This window comes from Heptranchias perlo, chromosome 12, assembly GCF_035084215.1.
Source record: "Heptranchias perlo isolate sHepPer1 chromosome 12, sHepPer1.hap1, whole genome shotgun sequence".
In the NCBI taxonomy this organism is placed as follows: Eukaryota; Metazoa; Chordata; class Chondrichthyes; order Hexanchiformes; family Hexanchidae; genus Heptranchias; species Heptranchias perlo.
In genome coordinates, this window is record NC_090336.1 from 23,067,544 (window position 1) to 23,088,710 (window position 21,167).

Below are 21,167 nucleotides of genomic sequence, written 5' to 3' on the forward strand. Positions count from 1 at the left end.
CAAAAATTCAGACATATGGTATAAAGGGAAATTATCATGGAAGGAAAGTTGATTGATGGGCAGGAAACAGAAGTTAGGATTAATGGGTGTTGCTTGGATTGTAGAAGGTTTGGAAGTATATCCAGGGGTCACTGCTGGGTCCACTTTGGTTCTTGATATATACAATTTGGATTTGGGCTTGGGCATAGGAAGTTATTGAAGTAAACTGAGTTCCTGCAGTGCATCCTATAGATAGTACATTCTGCAGCTAAAGTGTGCTGTTGGTGGAAGGGTTGGATATTGAGTCCAGTGGCAGGGGTCGAAAAAGTGGACTTTTATCTTGGTAGCGTCGAGCTTTTTGAGTGTTTAACAGCTGCTACTATCTAGATGAGTGCTGAGTATTTTATTACATTCCTGACGAGCCTTTTAGATGGTGGAAAGGTTTTGAGGAGTCAGGAGATGAGCCACTTGTCACAGCCTCTGCCCTGCTATTGTAGCCATGGTGTTGATATGAATGCTCCAGTTAAGCGTCAGGTCAATGTGATCCCCTAGACGTTGGTGGTGAGAGACTCTGAAGGTCAGGGTGAGGTTGTTGGGGTTTTGCCTTGCATTGCTGTGGTGTGAATGTTATCTGCAACTTCTCAGCCTAAGTGTGAATGTCATCCAAGTCCTGCTGTAGGCCGGCATGGGTTCTTTTGTTATTGGAGGGGTTGTGTATGGAGCTGACTGCTGTGGGATTGTTAGTGAACAGCCCTTATGACAGAAGGGAGATCATTAATGAGGCAGCTGAAGATGATTGGGCCGAGGATGCTGCCCTGAGGAATATCCTGCAGCGATCTACGGGGGCTGACGATTATCCTCTTGTCAACCAAAATCATCTTTCTTTGTGTCAGACATGAGAGGGTTTTCTCTTTGATTCCCATTGACCTTGGTTTTGCTTGTAATCCATTCCCAGGTATCTATTATTCTATACATAAGCCATCTGAATTCCTCAATTAGATTCCAGCCTGTAGCTCACTCCCAAGTATTTGTTGTTCTCTGTGTAATCTAAAGAGTACTAAATACTCAACTCATGTATGTGGGATGTACAGTGAAAACCAAAAGTTTATTTTTGCTGATATGACATAACTAAGGAACTCTTGCTGATTTCCTGTTGATAGAAAAACTGCCAGATTATGTTAAGAAACTTTATTTATTTCATTTTTTTTTTGCCAATTATTTCCCCTTCTTGGCATTGACTCCTTGATTGGGTGTGGTTCCATGGGTGCTTGTTACCCTCCAGTACCTTGCCCAAATGGTCATTTTTAATTTGTGAATCTGGACAGTGAGCTTGGCTACTCAACTGTGAGTGGCTTCGCTGAAAAACACAATCCTTTCCTGGCCCACAGCTACACGTGCATATTTTCTAGTAGGAGGCACTGGATGTCATTGTGGAGCTTGAACTCTGCCTGACCTCTTCTCTTTTCTTCTCTACCACCCCCCCCCCCCCCAACCACCCCTGCCCCCAACATCCAAGCTCAGGGCACTAAAATCAATTGTAGAGACTTTCCCACCTCCCGGACTGGAATAAGCTAACTCCGCACAGATTGGGAATTAAACCAATGATCTTCTAGTCATTATAGTTCAGCTATTCACTGAACCAGGTTATCTATGAAGGGAGCCATGACTTGGCCAGTTTAAAAATATAGGTCTTGAGATGAATTTATGCTCATGGTTTAGAGTTTGGCTTTATTTTATTAAGAAACACAGGTGAAGAACCAGGGTTGAAAAGAGTAGGAAAGTAGTGATTAGGTGATGCCATGCTTGAATTTAAAAGCCTTAGATTGTAGAAAAAGGAAAGATTGAGGGAGTTGAGTTCCATGGCTTTGAGGTCCTGGATAGAATGGGTTAGAGTAGGAGACTGTGTGCTGAGTCTGGTGGGGGGGGGGGGGGGGGCGTGTAATTTTAACTCCCAAGAACGGTTGAGGGCGGGTGGGAGGTTAAAGTTGCAGCTTTTTTGGAGTGAGACCGCATCCCGGCTGCTGCTTCCGTGTTTAATCCAGGCGCGTTAGGATGCGCAGGCACAACAGAAACCCGGAAGTCCCGTCCCCACTTAAAGCCACGGGCCGACATTTAAGGGCCAATTCAGGAAGTTGAAACACTTTAGGTACTTAACTTTTTGTGGATTCTGCAACAGAAACAGATTTAACCACTCCTGAACGTGTCTCCCGTGGCTTCTGAAACCACGCTGTTGAAACGGAGATGAGTTACAGCCGAAGCTCATTTGACCCTTTAAACCAGTCATTGACACAATTCAATAAAAGTTTAGGTATTGCAGCTGGGTATTCAGTTCTCTCAGACAAACATTTAAGTGGGAGTTCTTTGTGTTTAGACTGAGATTTCTTTGAGACTGAGAATCCTTTTGTTCAGACAAATTTACCCACATTTTGGACCAATGGAGGGGCCGAGGTCGCAGGCGGCACTACCCACGTGAGAGGGTCTACAGGCAGAGGCTGAGCTTCCTGGACCTCTCTGAGGAGTAGTGCCTACGTAGGCTGAGATTGAGTCAGCAGGTGGTCACAGATATCTGCATGCTCCTTCAGGAAGAGCTGGACCTGGTGCTCATGCATTGCCCGTTGCAGTTAAAGTCACTACTGCCCTCAATTTCTTTGCCACCGGAACTTTCCAGGGCACCACTGGTGACATCTCCAGGGTGTCTGTCGTCTGCACGTAAGTGTATGCGACAGGTGACGGATGGCTTGTTTGCCAGGGCATCTGACTACGTCAACTTCTCCCGCGACAACATTAGTCAGACTGAATGGGCAGTGGGTTTCAACTCTCTGGCTGGCTTCCCACGGGTGCAGGGTGCTATTGATTACACACACGTAGCAATTTGACGATCTCCACATGAGCCAGGACTGTTCATAAACCGAAAGGGATATCACCAGAAGAGATTTCTGCAGGTGTGTGCCAGATTCCCTGGCAGCTGTCGTGATTCATTCATTTTGCGCGAGTCCAACATCCCTGACCGCTCCCACAGAAGACAAACTCGAGGGTTGGCTCCTTGGAGACTAGAGATACCTTCTGCAGACGTGCTCATGACACCTGTGAGAAACCCCATCAACGAGGCACAGCAGTGGTAGAACCAGAGCTACGTCACCACCAGATGTGTCATTGAGCAAGCCATGGGAATGTTGAAGATGCGCTTCAGGTATCTGGATCGATCTGGGGGAGCCCTTCAGTACTATTCAAAGAGGGTGTGCAGAATAATCGTTGTGTGCTGCGTCCTGCACTACATAGTGCAGCAAAGATGGTTACGGTTGGAGGAGGTCGAATGCATCCTTGTTTGATTGCAACATTAAAGAGGAGGAGGAGGAAAATGAAGATGGGGAACCCATCGCCAGAGCAGCGGCGCACATTGCTGCCCTTGATGCTAGGGATTCATTCATCTCTAACAGGTTTTCATAATGAGATGTGCACATTGAAGACTGAGCTACTCGGGCCGCCTGGAACAATCCCCCCGCACCCCCCCCCCCCCCCCCCCCCCCCGCCCACTTTCCACAAAACAGTCTTTGTTGTGTTTGGCTGTGTGACGTGACGCTGCACCCTCAGAAGGAATTAGATCCTCTGAAGACTCGCTTTCTTCCATTTCGGCATTTTCCTCTTGAAGGCTCTGGAAGACAGTGGAAGCTGACATTAATTATTCATCGGAAAATTAACAATCTTTCCACTGACCATACTGAGGTCTGGAACAGTTCAATCTTTGATAAAATCAATTCATCGTGTGTGTGAAAGATGTTAAAGTTCTGTCACCAGCCATCTGCGGGTTACCAGTCCATGCTCTGGAATACTTGTGTTGGTCCACCTCCAGTTCTACTCCTCTCCCTTGCATTTCCTGCTCTCTTCTACAAGGGGAGAAAGAACAGACTGAAGGTGACGTTTTCACCCGATGGATGCGTTGTTTTGGGTGAGGCTGACAATGAAACCGATGCATCAGAGGATGACTATCAGACAGATGCATCACATTGCATCAGGATTGGGGTGAGTGGCAGGGGTGGGTGCATATATGGGGAGGTGAGGAAGTGCACAGAAAGTGAAGGATGGTTGATGGAGTCGGGAATCTCTCGCTCTGTGTGTGAGGAGCGATGTGATGGAGTAGCCATGCCAACACAGAGTGAGGGGGGAGGGGGGGGTCTTGCTCAACACAGGATGTGGGTGAATCAGCAAATTTACTCACTCTTCATGACGTGGTTAGGTCATTAAAATGCTTCCTGCACTGCACCCGGGACCTGGGAACCGTGCTCCCGCTGCTCACCTCTTCTGCCACCTTCAGCCACGCCGCCTTGGTGGCAGAACCAGGTTTCTTCCTCCGATCACTTGGGTAGATGACCTCCCTCCTGGTTCTCACTGCACCCAGCAGTATTTCAAGTGAAGCATTTATGAACCTGGGTACTGCCCTTGCTCTCTTTGAATCCATAGCTTCACTTCCTCCGTTCTCCTCCAAAATCCATTTTTGCGTTGACCCTTTAAATAGTGGACTTCAGATCGCAACATGCGGGTCCACAATACACCTGCTGCGCAGCCTGGAGACGCGAAACCCGGAAGTAAAATTAAGTGCCTTCAATTTAGTTGCGAGCACAGATTTACTTCCGCGTTTCCCATGTTGATTATCTACCCACCCGCTGAGTTCCCGGCTCCAGGTAAAAATCATGCCCTTGGTGTCAACACAGTGAAAGGAAGACGAAGAATGTGTAGTTAGAGTATTTGGAGGAAAAGATCAGAGCAGCAGTGACAACAGCATTATCAACATAAGAGAGACAAGAAAAATTCTAACAGAGAGAAGGAGACTTTGTTATTCAACGTTTTGCGTTGCGAATCGTCCTGTCTCTTTCTGGGTGGCTTCTTGTGCACCTTCAATTCATGCTGAGCCTGTACTTCACACAGTTTTTGTTTCATTCCTAACCAGCTGTTGTTTGTATAAGACGTATATGGAGATACTGACTGACTGACTGACTGTTTCTCTCAGCTTGTGGAAAATGGGCAGCTTCCAGTCAGGAAATCCCAGAGGTTGAGGAAACTTCCATGTGACCTCAATTCACAAACCCTGGACCTCACATGTACCAAATTCCCCCCCACCCCTCCTCCCCTTGAAGCACCTGTCTACATTCATTTAATTCTCCGGGTCTCTGCCACACACAGTGATTGGCCTGATCTAGGCCTAAACAGTAGCTCCATTCAGGGCTGGACCTGCAGTGCTGGTCCTGTGAGTTTTTGTGATGCTCATTAGCTACTAAGCCCCATGCTTCTCAGTATTACTTTTCTCTCTTGCTCTAAGCTGTATTTTATTTATAACCATTAGCTTAGTTTATATGCCGCTGCAAGATTTTTAAAAACTCTTACAGCGCAGAATGAGGCCATTTAGCCCATCTTGCCTGTGCTGGCTGTTTGAAAGAGCTATCCAATTAGTCCCACTCCCCTTTTTTTTCCCCCATAGCCCTGCAAATGTTTCCTTTTCAAGTATTTATCCAATTGCCACTGCATCTGCTTCCACCACCCTTTCAGGCAGTGCTTTCCAGATCATCATAACTCGCTGCGTAAAAAAAAATTGTCCTCGTCTCTCCATGGTTCCTTTGCCAACTTCAGTGGCAGTTATTTAATATGATTCAGATCTACCAACTCTCCTGCTTCAGGATTGCAATTTCATGTGTGAATGGGCTGTGTCGGTAATTCCCAGCATTACTTTTGCTTCTTCTTGTGGATATAGGCCACACCAGCATTCAAAGTAATAGGAAAAGACCTCCATTACTCTACAGAGGGCTTTTAGTATTACTGTGAACACTGGGATAGCCTTGCCGCCATAACTGCATAGGAAAAAAAACTTGCAAATTTCATAACCAGGTGGGCTATAAAAGAAGAAAGAGAAATACAGAAAAAAAGAGACAGGGACAAAGGAAAACAGGGAAAGGAAGAGAGAGAAAGACAGGGAACAGAGGATAAGAAAGAGAAGACAATTGTATTAATGTCACTTGGATATCCCCTGGGGTCCAAGTGATGGTCACAGCTTGCCTTTTTTAACCATGTTTACAGCTCACAGCTGAAAATCTCACACCTGGGATTTGTCCAATGTTGTCAGCTCTGTGTATACATTCAGGTCAGTCCCCCTTTCAGTGATATCACATCACTTCTGCTGTGCAATTGCACTCACGTTCCTGGTGGATAATGTAGTGCAAATGGACAGCTGGAGTGGAAATGTAAAAATGTCACACTGGTGCAGAAGGGAGCATTCTTCTGAGATTGGGAGTTGAGGCATATTGTTGGGACACTGCTGGAGGAGTTTTAAAAGAAAACAAAAACTTGGATTTATGAAGCACCTTACTAACTCTGCCAGTACCTCATACACACTAGGTGAGATTTTCCTGGGTCTGCACTGGATTGACTGGGTGCAGCAAATATCAGAAAATTGGGTGGGTTGGAGTGCGCATCTGTAAAGGAATCTGCCCGATTTCCCTTCCAATAAGTTGAGTAGGTTACAAACAGCACTGAGATGAATTGACTGGCCAGTTAATCTATTTTGAGAGGTGGTGGTTGAGGGAGAGAAATGTTGGCCAGGGTACAGGAGAACTTCCTGCTCTTCTTCAAATAGTGACATAAGATCATTATACACACAGGATTTATTTTAATATCCAAAGGATAGCATTTTCCAAGCTGAAGCAGTCCCTCAGTCCTGAATTACACGCTTGAGTCCTTCAGTGGGATTTGAACCCGCAACCATCTGACTCAGAAGCTTGGATGCTACCAACTGAGGCAAGTTGACACTCAAGACTGTACCTGACCTAGGAGTATTTGACAGAACAGTGCAGAGGGAGCTTTATTCAGCATCTAACTAGATGATTTCACCCACACTAGCCGAGGGGTGCAGAAGCCAATTGTAGCGTCCCTACTACTGTTTTAGCTGAGATCAGCTAACTCAGCACAGATTGTGAGTCTCACCTGGGGCAGCAGTAGGAGCTACAACTGGCCTCGTATCTCTGGTCTAGCAAGGGGGGAAAAAAAATCAGCCATTCCCACTCTGAATTGTTGGCTGGAAAGTGCATGTATGTGATACTAGGTCAAGACAGGACCAGACTTGTCTGTGACTCTCCCTTGCCCTGACCCCCATAATGAATTAGCCTATCTCCTTTCACCTGTCTAGACTTCTACATGAAGAATGCTGAATTGAGAGAGGTACTCGTGGGTGTGAGGTGGAAAATCAAAAAAAAAGACAAGCACTGCTTCTTATAACCAAGGCTAACAGTTTGCTGTTTTCCTTGAAAAATAAATGCAATAGTGAAATGTAATCTCAAACGCCAGTTAAAAAAAATCCTGAAATTGCATGTAATAAGAAAGGACTTCAATTTATGCAGTCACCATAAAACAGTGGCCTTCCCTGTGATTCCATAATGGATCTTCCTTTTCAGAAGATCTCTGCTGGTGAGTAGAAATACCAACCCTTTCTGCTTGAAGTAGCTGGCAACCTGTTTCAGGCAGTGATTCAACACAAGCCTCTGCAGCTCTTTGTCAATCATTTGAAAGTCACGCATACAGTTAGAGGTGACTGCAGCACTCAGCGTGTGTTCCTGGCCAGTTGCTCACCTGTAGGTACAATAATAAATAGCTGTGAAATCGACACGCGGTAGGACCCAGTGGAAGTACGAATAGGGAGTGGGAACTATCTCAACCATGGAGAGATTCAGCATTGGATTGAGTGAGATGGCGCTGCGTGGGAGGATAGTAAAGAGGGAAATTGTTGAAAACTGGCAACTTGCCAACAAACCTGAGGCGCGAACGGTTGAGACCAGTTAAGACATGTTAAGAGCAAGAGAGAGAGCTGCCAGGAGCTGGAAAATAGATGCTGAGACCTTACTGCTTTAGTGTCTTAGGGTGTGCCTCATGCATTGACGTTAAAAAAGGATTGTATTCTGGGCTGTGCTGTGTTATCCAGTCTCAACTGGGTTAGCAGTAGGGGGTGTTAAAATTGGCTTCAGCGCTGCTGGGCTAGGGAAGGGAAAAATCAGTCCGACTTCCGTCTCCTAATGCTGCTGGAAATTGCATGCGCTTGATGAAGTTGTGATGCTCTTTCTTGGTTGAATATCCTGCTGACACTATCTGGGCTCACAAATGAACAACAGTCATTAAAATGACCAGAGAGTGGTGACACTCGAAGAATCATACCCCAGCGAGAGTCAACACCTTCTAGAGATGACAAAATAAAATTGGAGAGAGAGATATCTTGAGCCCAGCAATCTGCTGAGTTGCCTCAGCGAGGCATACATGGCACTTGTCTGTATTTTATGCAGATAATCAGCATTCAGGCCCGTGTGTCTACTTCCATCAGCAGTGTCTACTCGTCCGTGTTTGTGATCCACTCTGCTGCTGCAACTCTGCAGAGCTGCCCCTTGGTCACCGTGACTCTCCATGCATGTGTGCGCTGCCTGGAAACATGACACCCACACGTGGTGGACAAACCAAAAAAGAGGTTGGAAAATCAGGAGCAATATTACTGACTGAAACAGTGGGAGCGAACTGACAGGTGAGTCAACAGAAGTGTCGCTGTGTTTGTCTTTCTGTCTCTCTATTTAGTGACATTAATCTTCATTTTTCTCAATAATTGAATATTTTGTAACATTTAATTAAACTTCCTGTAGAAAAATGGAGTCAAGTCCTAAAGTCGCGACATCAAGGTGAGCTCAGTGTTAATACCTGGGTCTGAGTATTAAACTAATAGGCCATGAACAATCCTGTAAATTTCGAGTCTGCTTTAGATATGCTGTCAGGTTCAGCGTCACTGGTGTCTCCCATAAGCAGATCCAGCGTCCCTTTACTGCCTAATATCCAGACATACAGATAGCATGACACTGGTCATAACGACACCCCTCGTGTGCAGGAGACTGTAAACTCACACATGCCCCTGTGTTTCTCTTATCTTCCAAAAGGCTGCTAAACATTCTAGTGAGACAAGGCCAACTGTAAACCAATAACTGGTTTACTTTGCGTGTAATGTGTGAACAAACAGAAGAAAGTTTACAGTGAATTTCAATCTATTTGATAATGCTTCTGATAACATAGAAAATAACAAAGCACATCACTCTACTCCCATTAGTGGGCTAAATTCACTTTACAGATTAGCAAAATCCTTAATACTAGCCAGCTCTAACTTTCCAGTTCTCTCCCTCTGTGTCTGCTTTCCACTCCAAATTTCTGCAGACTGTTCTTATGTCCCAGCTAGACAGAAAGCCAAAGATATGACCTCTTCATGTTGGGGATTGGCCAATCAAGCTGGCAACCACCCTAGGTGTGGGCTTCCTTGGCAGCTGTCTCCTACTGGGTTCAAATGAATGAAGCTATACCAAGATATTAGGTGTAAATGTCTTAATAGGGCTCTAGTGAGACCACACCTGGAGTACTGTGTACAGTTTCGGTCTCCTTACCTAAGGAAGGATATACTTGCCTTAGAGGGGGTGCAACGAAGGTTCACTAAATTGATTCCTGGGATGAGAGGGTTGTTCTCTGAGGAGAGATTGAGTAGAATGGGCTTACACTCTGGAGTTTAGAAGAATGCGAGGTGATCTCATTGAAACGTATAAAATTCTTAGAGGGCTTGACAGGGTAGATGCTGAGAGGCTGTTTCCCCTGGCTGTAGAGTGTATGAACTAGGGGTAAGGTAAGGCAAGGCGTCAGCTATTTAGGACCGAGATGAAGAAACATTTCTTCTCAGAGGGTTGTGAATCTTTGGAATTCTCTACTCCAGAGGCCTCTGGATGCTCAGTCGCTGAGGATATTCAAGACTGAGATTGATAGATTTTTGGACACTAAGGGAATCAAGGGATATGGGGATCGGGTGGGAAAGTGGAGTTGAGGTAGAAGATCAGCCATGATCTTACTGAATGGCGAACCAGGCATGAGGGGCTGTATCGCCTACTCCTACTCATATTTCTTATGTTCTTAATGAACTCCATTGTCTTGAACTGATACGGTATGCAGGAAAAAACATTCTGGACAGAGCTTTGTCTGAATCTAATCTACATTCCTAGACACTTGTGTGAATTTAATCTCTTGTAGGCTGAACATTTTATTATAAGTTAATCCAAAATCACCCTAGGACAAGTAGTTAAGTGTCAAAATGTGACACATTTGCATTTAATAATTCTGAAATTGCGTAATATGTTTTGCAAATTTCAATTTTTCTCATGAGTTTTACAGAACTGATCTATATCTATATGTAATACATAGTATGTTTCAATAACTGAACCAAAACGTATATTAATAAACAGGACTCATTCCCTTTTGGTATGTTTCAGTACATGAGGTAAACAAATTCCAAGTAAATCATCAATCCAGTCTTTTAGTCGCCACAAGCTCTGACCATGGGTTAGAGTTGGCAACCCTGTCTGGACCTATTCCTGAAGGTTTGGTTATGTGTTATTGCATTTACCTTAATTGAGTGTCTCAATATCACCAAGGGCCAAATAAAATATTTCAGTCTGTTTGTTTTGTAGAATACAAAGATTTCATTGAGATGAATTACAACATAATTTATAAACCAAAGTAAGTCCGGGTAACCCATTTCCAGAGCTGTTTTTAGGTCACTGCTGAACTTTTTTTCTCCACCATGAGGGAACCTTCCACAGTTACAAATCATTTAACCTTCTCATTCCCTGTGTGTTTCTCTCATTACCTGTATTTTCCATCACTACTGCTGCCCTTTGCTGTTGTCTGTTATCCTGGCCCCGCCCCTCTCCTGTCCTGTCAATTAAATGCCATCACGTGACCAATCTGGCCCAATCTCCTTTTCAAGACTCTGCGCAGGTAATTTAAATTGAGGGGAGAATTGGAATGCTGCAGAGCTGAAGGTTAATTTTTCAACTTTAAATTCACATCCCCCTGTGCAGGTCCTTTCTTGCCCTCTTGGTTATCGGCTTGATTTTACTGTCATTGTGGTGATATTTCTCTGGTTTTCTCCCTTCTTGAGTCTGCCTTCGAGGAAAAGGTGCGAAGTTCCAATTTTCTCCTGGATTGTTAGAAGCAGTCCCCAGGAGAGCAACCCTCAAATCCGCAAGATTCGCAGGCAATCCGGGAGGGCTGGCAATGCTACTGTGGGGACACTATTTCAGAATGGCAATTTTGATGCTGCAAAAATCAAATGAGTTTTTAACAAAAGAATTGCATTTGGTAAGGAGATGATGAGAGATCACTGTAAGAAGCACATAACCCCCTTCAGATGTTGGTTTAAGAGTTGTCCTACCACAGGGTATATTTTCCAGTCGCTTTGGTGCAGGAGTGAATCGGGCACTGGCGGACATAAAAATCTAGCTCCGCTCTGTCTAACAAGATCTGCACCACTTCAGTGCCGAGTGTGATCGATTGGCAGGCCTTTTAGAATAGCTTAAAGTAGTCTCTCTGAAAATGATTTGGAGTTACTTTAAATATTAGTGTATTTAAATGAAGCCTAACACAATTTTCCATCCGCTTAGGATTGGATCGCATTTGGCCACATGGAATGGGCCTGAGGGAGGCTACATGGGCAATGGGATGCTTGAAGGGCCAGAGTTTATCTGGCCTTTTTTTTAGAAAATGTTCCAGTTTTACAGTACATTTTTAGCACTGATTTTTGTTACTAATTTTTTTGGCATTTTTATAAATGTTATCATTTTTTGAGAATTTGTTTCCTTTCCTAACCGTACAAGGCTGATTTTGTGCATACGCAATTCTGTCAGGGAGCCCCACTTACCTGAATGTTGGGCAATTGCCCCGTGATTTTTGGTCTATATGCATTCTTGGTATATGAGGCTCTTGTCGAAAGCATGCATTCATAATAAAATTTGGCCTTGTATGTTTATCTGGAATCTGTAATAAACGATTGATAATTCTAACTGGAATTGAAGCATTTACAAGACTTCAGCAGAACAGAAAAGCTTAGAAAAAAGGAGACACGGAAAAGTTTCTTGGGAGAGACCAGGTTGCTAAGTGAAAGTCATGTGTCAGTTAAAGTTAATCAAGGGGTTTGTTTTTAAAGTGTCGCAAATACAGTATCCAATGGTTGAAGTGATGCAAGATAAAAGAAGGCATGCCAAAGAGATCAGTAGGCACTTGAGCCAGGCTGCCAGTAAGCAGCCAACCATATCAGCAAGCCCTGGCGTGCCTATCTGCTAATGACCTTTAGAAATTGACTCTGCAGATTCCGGGTCATCAGAACCAGTTGAAGATTGGTGCCATCAACTGCAAGGATGTTTGCAGCCAACTGGCGGCACCATCGTGCAGTCAATGTCACCTCCTCCCTCAACTTTTGGCCTCAGTCTCATTCCAGGCTAGCAAAGGAATAATCTGCAGTATCAGCCTTTGTACCGTCCTCGGGTGTATCAAACAATTGACTGATGCACAGGTCAGTATGACCAACTCTTTCATCTTCTTTCCCTCTGAATAACAACGGAAACATGATGCAGCTGCCCAAAGGCACCACACTGCTGAATTTCTCAAATTAAAAGGACATTGATGACAGCTCTGCCACCATTCTGTGTCTCACCCATGTGTCAGTGAATCACCAAGTCTCAGGTAGATTGTGTTAGCAGTGATTATCCTATGCCCCCACAGAATCTATCTCCCATCTATGAAAAAACAGCAGAGGATCACATCAGACCTTGTTTCAGACTATAAAATCATTTATTTAACAAAGGTAAACAAATAAATAATATAACATATATATTTACAGAAAAAAAATACGATCTAGCATTTTGAAATTAAAGGAAAAATATTTTTTGTAATCTCTTAACTAAATTACTAGTGTTTTGAATCAACATACAGAGCAATTCTTTTCTTGTATTTCTTACTACTGTGGGAGCTACAATGGCCTCATGTAACTCTTGAAGTTTCCAAACTGTTGCTCTCTGATTTGAACAATTCAGTTTATTTAAATACTCTGAAACAGCTACTGGAGCTCCTTGGATTTAAATAACTGACAACTGAATTCAAAAAGGAGCTGTCTGGTTCTAATTGCACAACATTGTTTATGTTTTGAATTATGTAGCTTGTTTCCTCTCTCTAGCCGGTAACCTTGAAGCCAACGAACCAAACCTTGCCACTCAATTTAGGCTGGAGTCATTGAAATTAACTGCAGCTGGCTTTTAAACTCTCGTTGGGTGGGGTGGGGGGGGGGTGAATTTCTGTGGGGGCATTCCCGCTCATGTGCCATAACTTTGGCGGGAGAGCTGAGCAAACCCAAGAAAAATGGCATAAACATAGTTTGCACCTTTTTTCTGGGGCTTCTGTGGCTCGTTCCTCGAAGTTAGGGCAGATGAGTGAGATGAGAACCCCAGTGGAAATTCACCCTCTTTGTGTAGTGTGACTGGATTTTAAAGGGACAGCCACCAAGCCAGAACGAAACAAAAATACTTCTGCATCTGTTCTTGGGCCTTTCGGGTACTGTACACCGCTGTGTCAGGTTTGATCTTGTGTTGTCCTCTCAGAACAGTGCTGAGGGATGTAAACCCTTCTTCCATGTAGCAGCACTCCATTCGTTGCCAGCCATGAGACAGGAAGTGTGGGCACTATGCTGCTTTTTGCCCTGATTGAAGGCCGTCAGTAAATTATTTGCCTCAGTCTTTGGTGCCCTATGGCCCCTTTTAAGCTGGCTTCCTGCCTCTTCTGGTGCTGCAGCAACAGTCTCCATTGCAGGAACACCTGGATTTTGCTGGGGGTCAGTGGCAGGCAGCTGCTTGCTGGCCGGGACCTGCAGGGAGTCTACCTTACTTAGATAACAACACCTGACCCAGGAAACTGGGCCAGGGTCGGAGTGGTGGGCAGACATCCTGACCCAACCCAGTTGGGGCGGATTAAGAAAAATCCAGCCCTAAATGTTTTGAGAGGATGAAAAGAGCAATGTGTGTTTCAAGCTGGTAAAATCAGAAAATATTTGAAATGCACAACAGAGTAATCATCTAAAAGAGAAAAAGACAGGTTGACGTTTGTTGTGACCTTTTATCAGAATTTAGTTTTTCATATGGACTTGCCCTTACCCCTGCTGAAGATATTTAAAAATTAAAATACAAATTAAATGATTAAATCAGCATACCCTCAGTCCAGCTAATCAGCCACCTGCTTCTGGACTTCTACGGGGTTGGTTGAAAAGTGCTTTGGGAGTCTGAGGTCGTGGAAGGCACTATATAAATGCAAGTCTCTTTCTTTCTTTGTCTGTGGGCTGTCTTGGAACAGATGGAATAGTGATTTTGTTTTGTGACTGCACGGTCACTGGGATGATTGTAGATTTGTGCTGCAAAAGAGTTCAGCTCACATATTAACATGATGTGTCTGGGGGTCAGAATGCTAAAGGAAGAACCCGTCCCTGTAAAGTAGTATTGAAATCTGTACAGCTATTTTGTTTTCATATTTAAAGTAACTATAACCTTTTCAGGAAAAAATATTTCTTTCTGTAAGACAGAATTACAGTAGGGTTCAAAATGCTGCAGAATTCACCAAATAAGTGCCAAAAGTTCCAGAGGAGGAAACCATAGCTCCAGACCTTCCCAGAATGCAAATCTCGCTCACTGTGTTCCGTCCCTCCTTCATTAATTTCTGAACCATGCTTTTTGTGTATTTTGTTTTCTTGCAGTAAAGGTGATGGACTGTTGGATATACCTGTTGCTTTGTACTTTCAGTGTAACTACTTGTTTTCAGAAGTCATTGGGCTATTTTTGAGTTGTTAGCTTTTTTGATAAGTATTGATCCTATTGCTTTTGCCAATTCTCCAGGCAGGGCCTGTATGGCGGTGGTACGCACCGTTGACTGCTTCGTGTTTTGACCTGTTTGTCCTTTTGGCTAACTGATGCATGAGACAAAAAGGACAAGGTCAGTGTTCGGATGTAGCTGACTGCACTGATGGTCCTTCTATTGCTTACATCACTTAAAATGTGGCCAACATAAATAGCCATTTGACTTACTAATGCAGAAAAATCTCCCAAATTTGGCGTGGTTCCATTTTTTTTTCTCCATTTTCTCCCCTCCTCCAGCAGGTGCTACCTCTTGCTGAGGTATAGTTCTAAATGCACCAGCAGTCTTCCAGTACTTTTCCTAAACGGGCATTATTCATGCATGAACCGGGGCAATGAATACCAACAAGATATTCCAGCTGGGAAGGCATCACAGCTGATTCTGATCCCGATTCCATCCTCACCTGATGTTGAAATGTGCACTCTGCGTCAGAAGTCACTGCGTCATCAGGAACAGGAATGACTCGGGTGCGCTGAGACCAAATGTAGCGTCCCAATACTTCCCCGACTGGGACCAACTAACTCAGGACAGTCCTGGAATATAATATAATATATCTATATCTGTATATATCTATATCTGTGTGTATATATATATATAGTGTATATATATATATATATATATATATATATATATATATATATCTGGAAGATGAACTGTATAATGTGCTCTTGTGCAGCCTGGGTAACAGTGTGTCACAGAGAGAACTGAATAAGACACTATTAGCCTGAGTATAGAGCAACTCTAACAGGCCTGAGCCTCCTGCACTGTTGTAGTTCCAGTAGAATAGGAGCTATTGATATTGACACTGGCAGCCCTCCCAGCTCAGATGGCTAGGGAGTGGAGTGATCTCTATGCTGTTAATTCTTCACCGTGACTCACATCATTACATTCCTGTGGGTCGTAGCTCAGGGATTGCTGGAAAGACTGTTTGGTAGTGTGTGGATTGTTACTTTGCCAGCTTTCTGCCCTCCTCTCGTGAAGGCACTGACTCTGTTGTATAGTTCCGTGGACACTGTTTGCCTTCTGTACCTTGCCCATTCATCATTTGTATCAGATTAGAAATAGAACAACGGGGGCCAATAGGTGATATGCAGTAGGGGCATCACAGTGAAGTCTGTCCTGTCCTGGACCTTTTCCCTTCCTCCTAAAATCTGAAGATTTAAAAAAAATAACAAAGTTGGGAACAACATTCCTTCCCCGAATACTGGTATAAATGAGATGGACGTCCTGGACAAGCTAAAAGGGCTTAAAACAAAGAAATCCCCGGAGTTAGGTGGTATTTATCCGAGACTGCTGCGGTCAAATCCCTGGAATCATTTAAGAGACAAATAGGTGCAGTAATGGGAGGGACTGTTGGGTCTTTTTGGGTGGATGAACTAAGATGGGCTGAATGGCCTTCCTCGTCCATAGGCTGTTGTGGCCTGTATGGCTCAGCTACACACTGAACAAACTCCATCGCTGTAATCCTTTCCCATTCTTGTTCCCATTCCCAATGTCTTTGCCAATATGTTTTTCCCTCTCCTGTAATCTTTATTATTCATTTTTTTTGATTGAGAAACTGAAGCGAAAAGCCTAATGCTCACAGATTGAAAAGAGTAGGAGAGGAGATGAGATAAATCAGGAAATAGTGCTTAGGTGACACCAAGCTTGGGTTTAAAAAGCCTGAAGGTTGTGCGATGATGGAAAGAGTGAAGGAGGTAAGGAATTCCCCAACTTTGAGATCCTGGGGAGGAATGAGTTAGAGTAGGACATAGTGCAGTGAACCTAGGTTTCAACACAGTGCAGATGCAGGGAGGAGGAAAAGTTGATAAATTTTGATAGTAACACACTGACCTGTATCTCTTCATTCATGTAAATTGGCAGTGAGTATTTGCATTATAGTTCCCATGTTTCTAAATTTCTGAGGCTATCCCATTATTTTGGATATGATTGTATAAGAAGTACTGAAAATAGGAATATTTAGTGCAGTCACCATGGTGATATAAAAAGTATGATGCTCAAAGGAATGACAGTGGGAAGTGTGGGGGAAGAGAACAATTATTTGAGTCATAAGGCCGTGATGTCCTTACGGTAGAATAGCTTGCACAGTCTCACTGTTAATGCTAACATGTGAACAATGGCTGCTTGGGTGAGGTACCGTAGGGGTGATGATGCCCGAGAGCTATACCTCAGCAGGGGTCAGCGTCTTTGTGAGAGGAGGGAAGAAAATTGGGGGAAAACTCCCAGGTATCCATTATACCTGTGGTGTGTGCTCGCCATCTAGTGTTAAGTCTTTGTAACTGTACTGATCCTTTTGTGGAGGAGAGTTCACTCTGAGTTCCAGTAACATGCTACAGGCTGCAGCCAATTTTCCCTTCACTGTTCTGCAGTTATGTGTCGCTTTTGGATTTGCAGTGTTTTGTAAATGATGTGAGGACCCACAATCCTGCCTAGTTCTTTCTCTTTATATATATTTTGTTCATTCTTTCCGTTTCAGTTTCTTTCTATCATTCTCTAGCTCCTTCTTTCTTTTCCTTTCCCATTTCCCTCTGCCTCTCTCTCTCCCCTCACTCTTTCTCTCCTCTCTTTCTGCCTTGTTCTCTTTCGCTGTGCAGATCTCAATTTCTCTGTATCTTCCTTTCAGTCTCTTGGTCTCTCATTTTATCCCGCTCCCTCACTCTATTTCTCCCTTGCTCTGTGTCCGAGCCAGGATGTCTCTCTTTGCCTCGCCGCCCCTCTGTCTCTTCCTGTTTCTGTACCTGGGTAAGGATTGAATCAGTTGTGTTGTTTGGGCTGCTGCAATGGGCTGGATACATCACCTAAATACTTCTTTGTCTTTCTATCAGGGAGCAGAAGCAAGCATCTGGGAGTCAGTGTTTTGCCAGTAAAAGAGCACTCAATACCTGGAAGGAGGCTATGCCCGTGGATGATGAAGTTGGGTCTGAGCAGCGGACAGCAAATGCTCAGCAGGAAAACTCTGAGCCCATGAGTGAGGAGATGCTTCGTAATGCCTACCACCTGTCCCGGCTACGGAGCTCCTCCGTGGAAATACGGGAAAAAGGATCGGAACGTCTGAAGGAAGAGTTGGCGAAGGCGCAGAGGGTAAGAGGGCACAGCCCCGTGTGTGGTGAAGGCAGAACTTCAAGCGTTTGGCTTATGGGACTATCTGTCTCGTATAGTTTTATTGCGATCTAAGATAAAGAGGATGCTCTCTCGGGAGCAGAGCAACACTGGTCGAATAACGCAGGAGCGATGGTGTTAGGGGTTTAATGTCTATTATAGTTATTGATTGTGAGGAAGAAAATGTTGTAACATCAGTCCTGAGAGCATATAATATTTATAACTTAAAGCGGTGAAGAAATCCTGTACTTTTATGTCTGCATAACCACATTACTAAAAGCTTGAGACGTGTCCATCTGATTTGAAAATATCACACAAATATTGGTTTCATAACAACACACAGTTCGCAACTAGGAATCTATCAATGATCGTTTTTAAAAGGGTAACCATAAGAAAGAAAATCTACCCTGCTTTTTTTTCTAGACTTGATAACCTGGCCTCCCCCCCCCCCCCCCCCCCCAAAACCAGGGGAAGAACTGAGGGTTTATAAGAAGTTGCCAATCTATAGACAAATGTCACTAAGCAACAGGAATTAACCTTTAATTGATCTTAGGAAGTGCCATTTACAGCGATTAGACCTAGTGGCTGAAATGTGAAATTCCAGGTTAAACACAGCTCCACCTTAACAGCAGAATAATATGTTGTGTGTTATGCAGATAACATTCCTGTCCTTATCAAACAGTGTATCATCTAACTTAAAATGAGCATCAACACAGGTGATCCTCCTTTGTAATATAAGAATGCTTTAATTGTTCCTTTTTATTTATAATTTTTTATTTTCCTCCCTTCAGTTGCCTCCTGCCCTCTTCAGATGCCGAGTCATGTTGGGGCACAGTTCACAGATGCTGTCACAAGTGCCCATTTTCCAGAGTGAGTCTAGACACTGACTGCTGGCAGGGTTTTTGACATCACAGCTGAACCCGATTCTGCCCTCATCTGATGTCCACATGCACGGGTACTTAACCAGCAAGTGTCTCTGGATAGGATTTGGAGCATGAACCATGGCTGATTTTCACCACCTCCCCCTGCCCCATGCCAGTGGTGTGGAGAACAATTATAGCATATCTACTGTCACCCTGGGTGTGATAAGCTAACTCAGCACAGAGTGGGTTAGAGCCTGGGGTCATTCCTGGTCTGTATGGCTCAAGACCATACTGGACAGTGCATTTACCTCCTGAGCCATCAGGGCTAGCATTCCAATGATAGAGGCAAGTGATATGACCGTGTGACATTTTTTTGTTCCCTGGTCAGGAGCTGAAGCTGAAGGACGAAGAATGTGAGAAACTGTCTAAGGTGCGGGACCAGTTGGAGCAGGAACTGGAGGAGTTGACGGCCTGTCTCTTTGAGGTACAGCCAATTCTTGATGGCTGAAATTAGTTTGAACAGTCTTAATCTAATTCCCAGTAGGCTTGGCAATGAATTGATAACCTCAGTCTGAGATGGCTGATGTGGGAAATGGAAACATATCACACTGGTTTACTAGGGGCTGTACCTGATGTGCTGGTGCCCAAAATCTTCCATCACATCTCTCACCTGAGCATAAAACTCACAAAACAATGATTCTGAAATACACAACTAGCAATGATGTCTCTTCACACAATATTTTATTGGATTGAGTAGACAGGCAACAATTGTTTATTGAAGGGTCACAAACCTTGAGGATAGAATTGTTAATTTGACAGATCTTCAGATTATTTTCAACGTGTGAATTTTTCAAACAAGGGTATAAAGTTCGGGTGGCTTCCGAGTGCCCCGCCCCGGTCGGGTGGCGTCCGGTTCAGGGTGGCTGCCACTAATGAAAATGAGGTTGACTATGGAGTATAGCCTCCCTACAAAAACTGTAAATTGTTTAAATGGAACTGTACGAAGATAATACACATCGGGGTTACAGAAATGAAGCCATTCGTACTGTAGTCAATATTGGTAGTCCTTGTGAGTTATGTGTTCAGTGATTTACTTTCTGTTGGCCCCCAGACTCCACCGTACGTTCTCTATAAAACTTTTAATTTGTCAAATACTTCTTCCCAACTCTCAGCTATTCAGGGGAGTTGAGGGATTGTGTCCACTACAGGACCATGCCCATCAGGGGTGGACCCTGGCTATGGTAATGACAAAGGAGTTATCGTTTTCCTTTGACTTTTTCTGTACCTACTGGGGGTGTGGATGACTGCAACTATTAGGACTTGCATCTGTTAGAGGTGTCATGATTTCTGGCGCTCAAAGCTTGGATGTTTGAGACAAATATGTTCTTAAAACTAACTCCCTCTACACTGATCCCTGACCCACTCCTGAACTAACTCCCTCTCCACTGATCCCTGACCCACTCCTGAACTAACTCCCTCTCCACTGATCCCTGACCCACTCCTGAACTAACTCCCTCTCCACTGATCCCTGACCCACTTCTGAACTAACTCCCTCTCCACTGACCCCTGACCCACTCCTGAACTAACTCCCCCTCCACTGACCCCTGACCCACTCCTGAACTAACTCCCTCTCCACTGATCCACTCCTGAACTAATGCCCACTCGCTGTAATCGTTCTTTTCCTTATGAACAGGAAGCACATAAGATGGTGCGGGAAGCAAACACTAAACAGGCCACAGCTGAGAAGCAGCTCAAGGAAGCACAAGGGAAGGTAGGCTACCTACCCCCAACACTATGTAGTCAAACTTGTGTGTCCTGTAGATTGCCTGATGTGGCAGATGTCTCATGGGGAGGATCCAGTAGCATTTTTAAAAAATTTGTTCATGGGATGTTGGCATCGCTGGTGAGGCTGGCATTTATTGCCCATCTCTAATTGCCCTTGAGAAGGTGGTGGTGAGCCGCCGCCTTGAACCGCTGCAGTCCGTGTGGTGAAGGTTCTCCCACAGTGCTGTTAGGAAGGGAGTTCCAGGATTTTGACCCACCGACGATGAAGGAACGGCGATATATTTCCAAGTTGGGATGGTGTGTGACTTGGAGGGGAACGTGCAGGTGGTGTTATTCCCATGTACCTGCTGCTCTTGTCCTTCTAGGTGGTAGAGGTCGCGGGTTTGGGAGGTGCTGTCGAAGAAGCCTTGGCGAGTTGCTGCAGTGCATCCTGTGGATGGTATGCACTGCAGCCACTGTGCGCCGGTGGTGAAGGGAGTAAATGTTTAGGGTGGTGGATGGGGTGCCAATCAAGCGGGCTGTTTTGTCCTGGATGGTGTCGAGCTTCTTGAGTGTTGTTGGAGCTGTACTCATCCAGGCAAGTGGAGAGTATTCCATCACACTCCTGACTTGTGCCTTGTAGATGGTGGAAAGGCTTTGGGGCGTCAAGCTTCATGCAGTGAT

At 44.4% G+C, this 21,167-nt stretch overlaps 1 protein-coding gene across 4 annotated transcripts in view; it reads left to right on the forward strand.

Moving 5' to 3' along the window:
- Positions 1-21,167, forward strand: part of LOC137327893 (guanine nucleotide exchange factor for Rab-3A-like) — a 110,979-nt gene that overhangs the window by 60,649 nt on the left and 29,163 nt on the right. For all 4 annotated transcript variants that reach the window (XM_067993797.1, XM_067993793.1, XM_067993794.1 and 1 more), the window contains 3 exons: positions 17,583-17,838; positions 19,108-19,203; positions 20,413-20,490. In XM_067993797.1, coding sequence (XP_067849898.1) covers positions 17,583-17,838; positions 19,108-19,203; positions 20,413-20,490 — 430 coding nt within the window. The remainder of the gene's footprint in view (positions 1-17,582; positions 17,839-19,107; positions 19,204-20,412; positions 20,491-21,167) is intronic.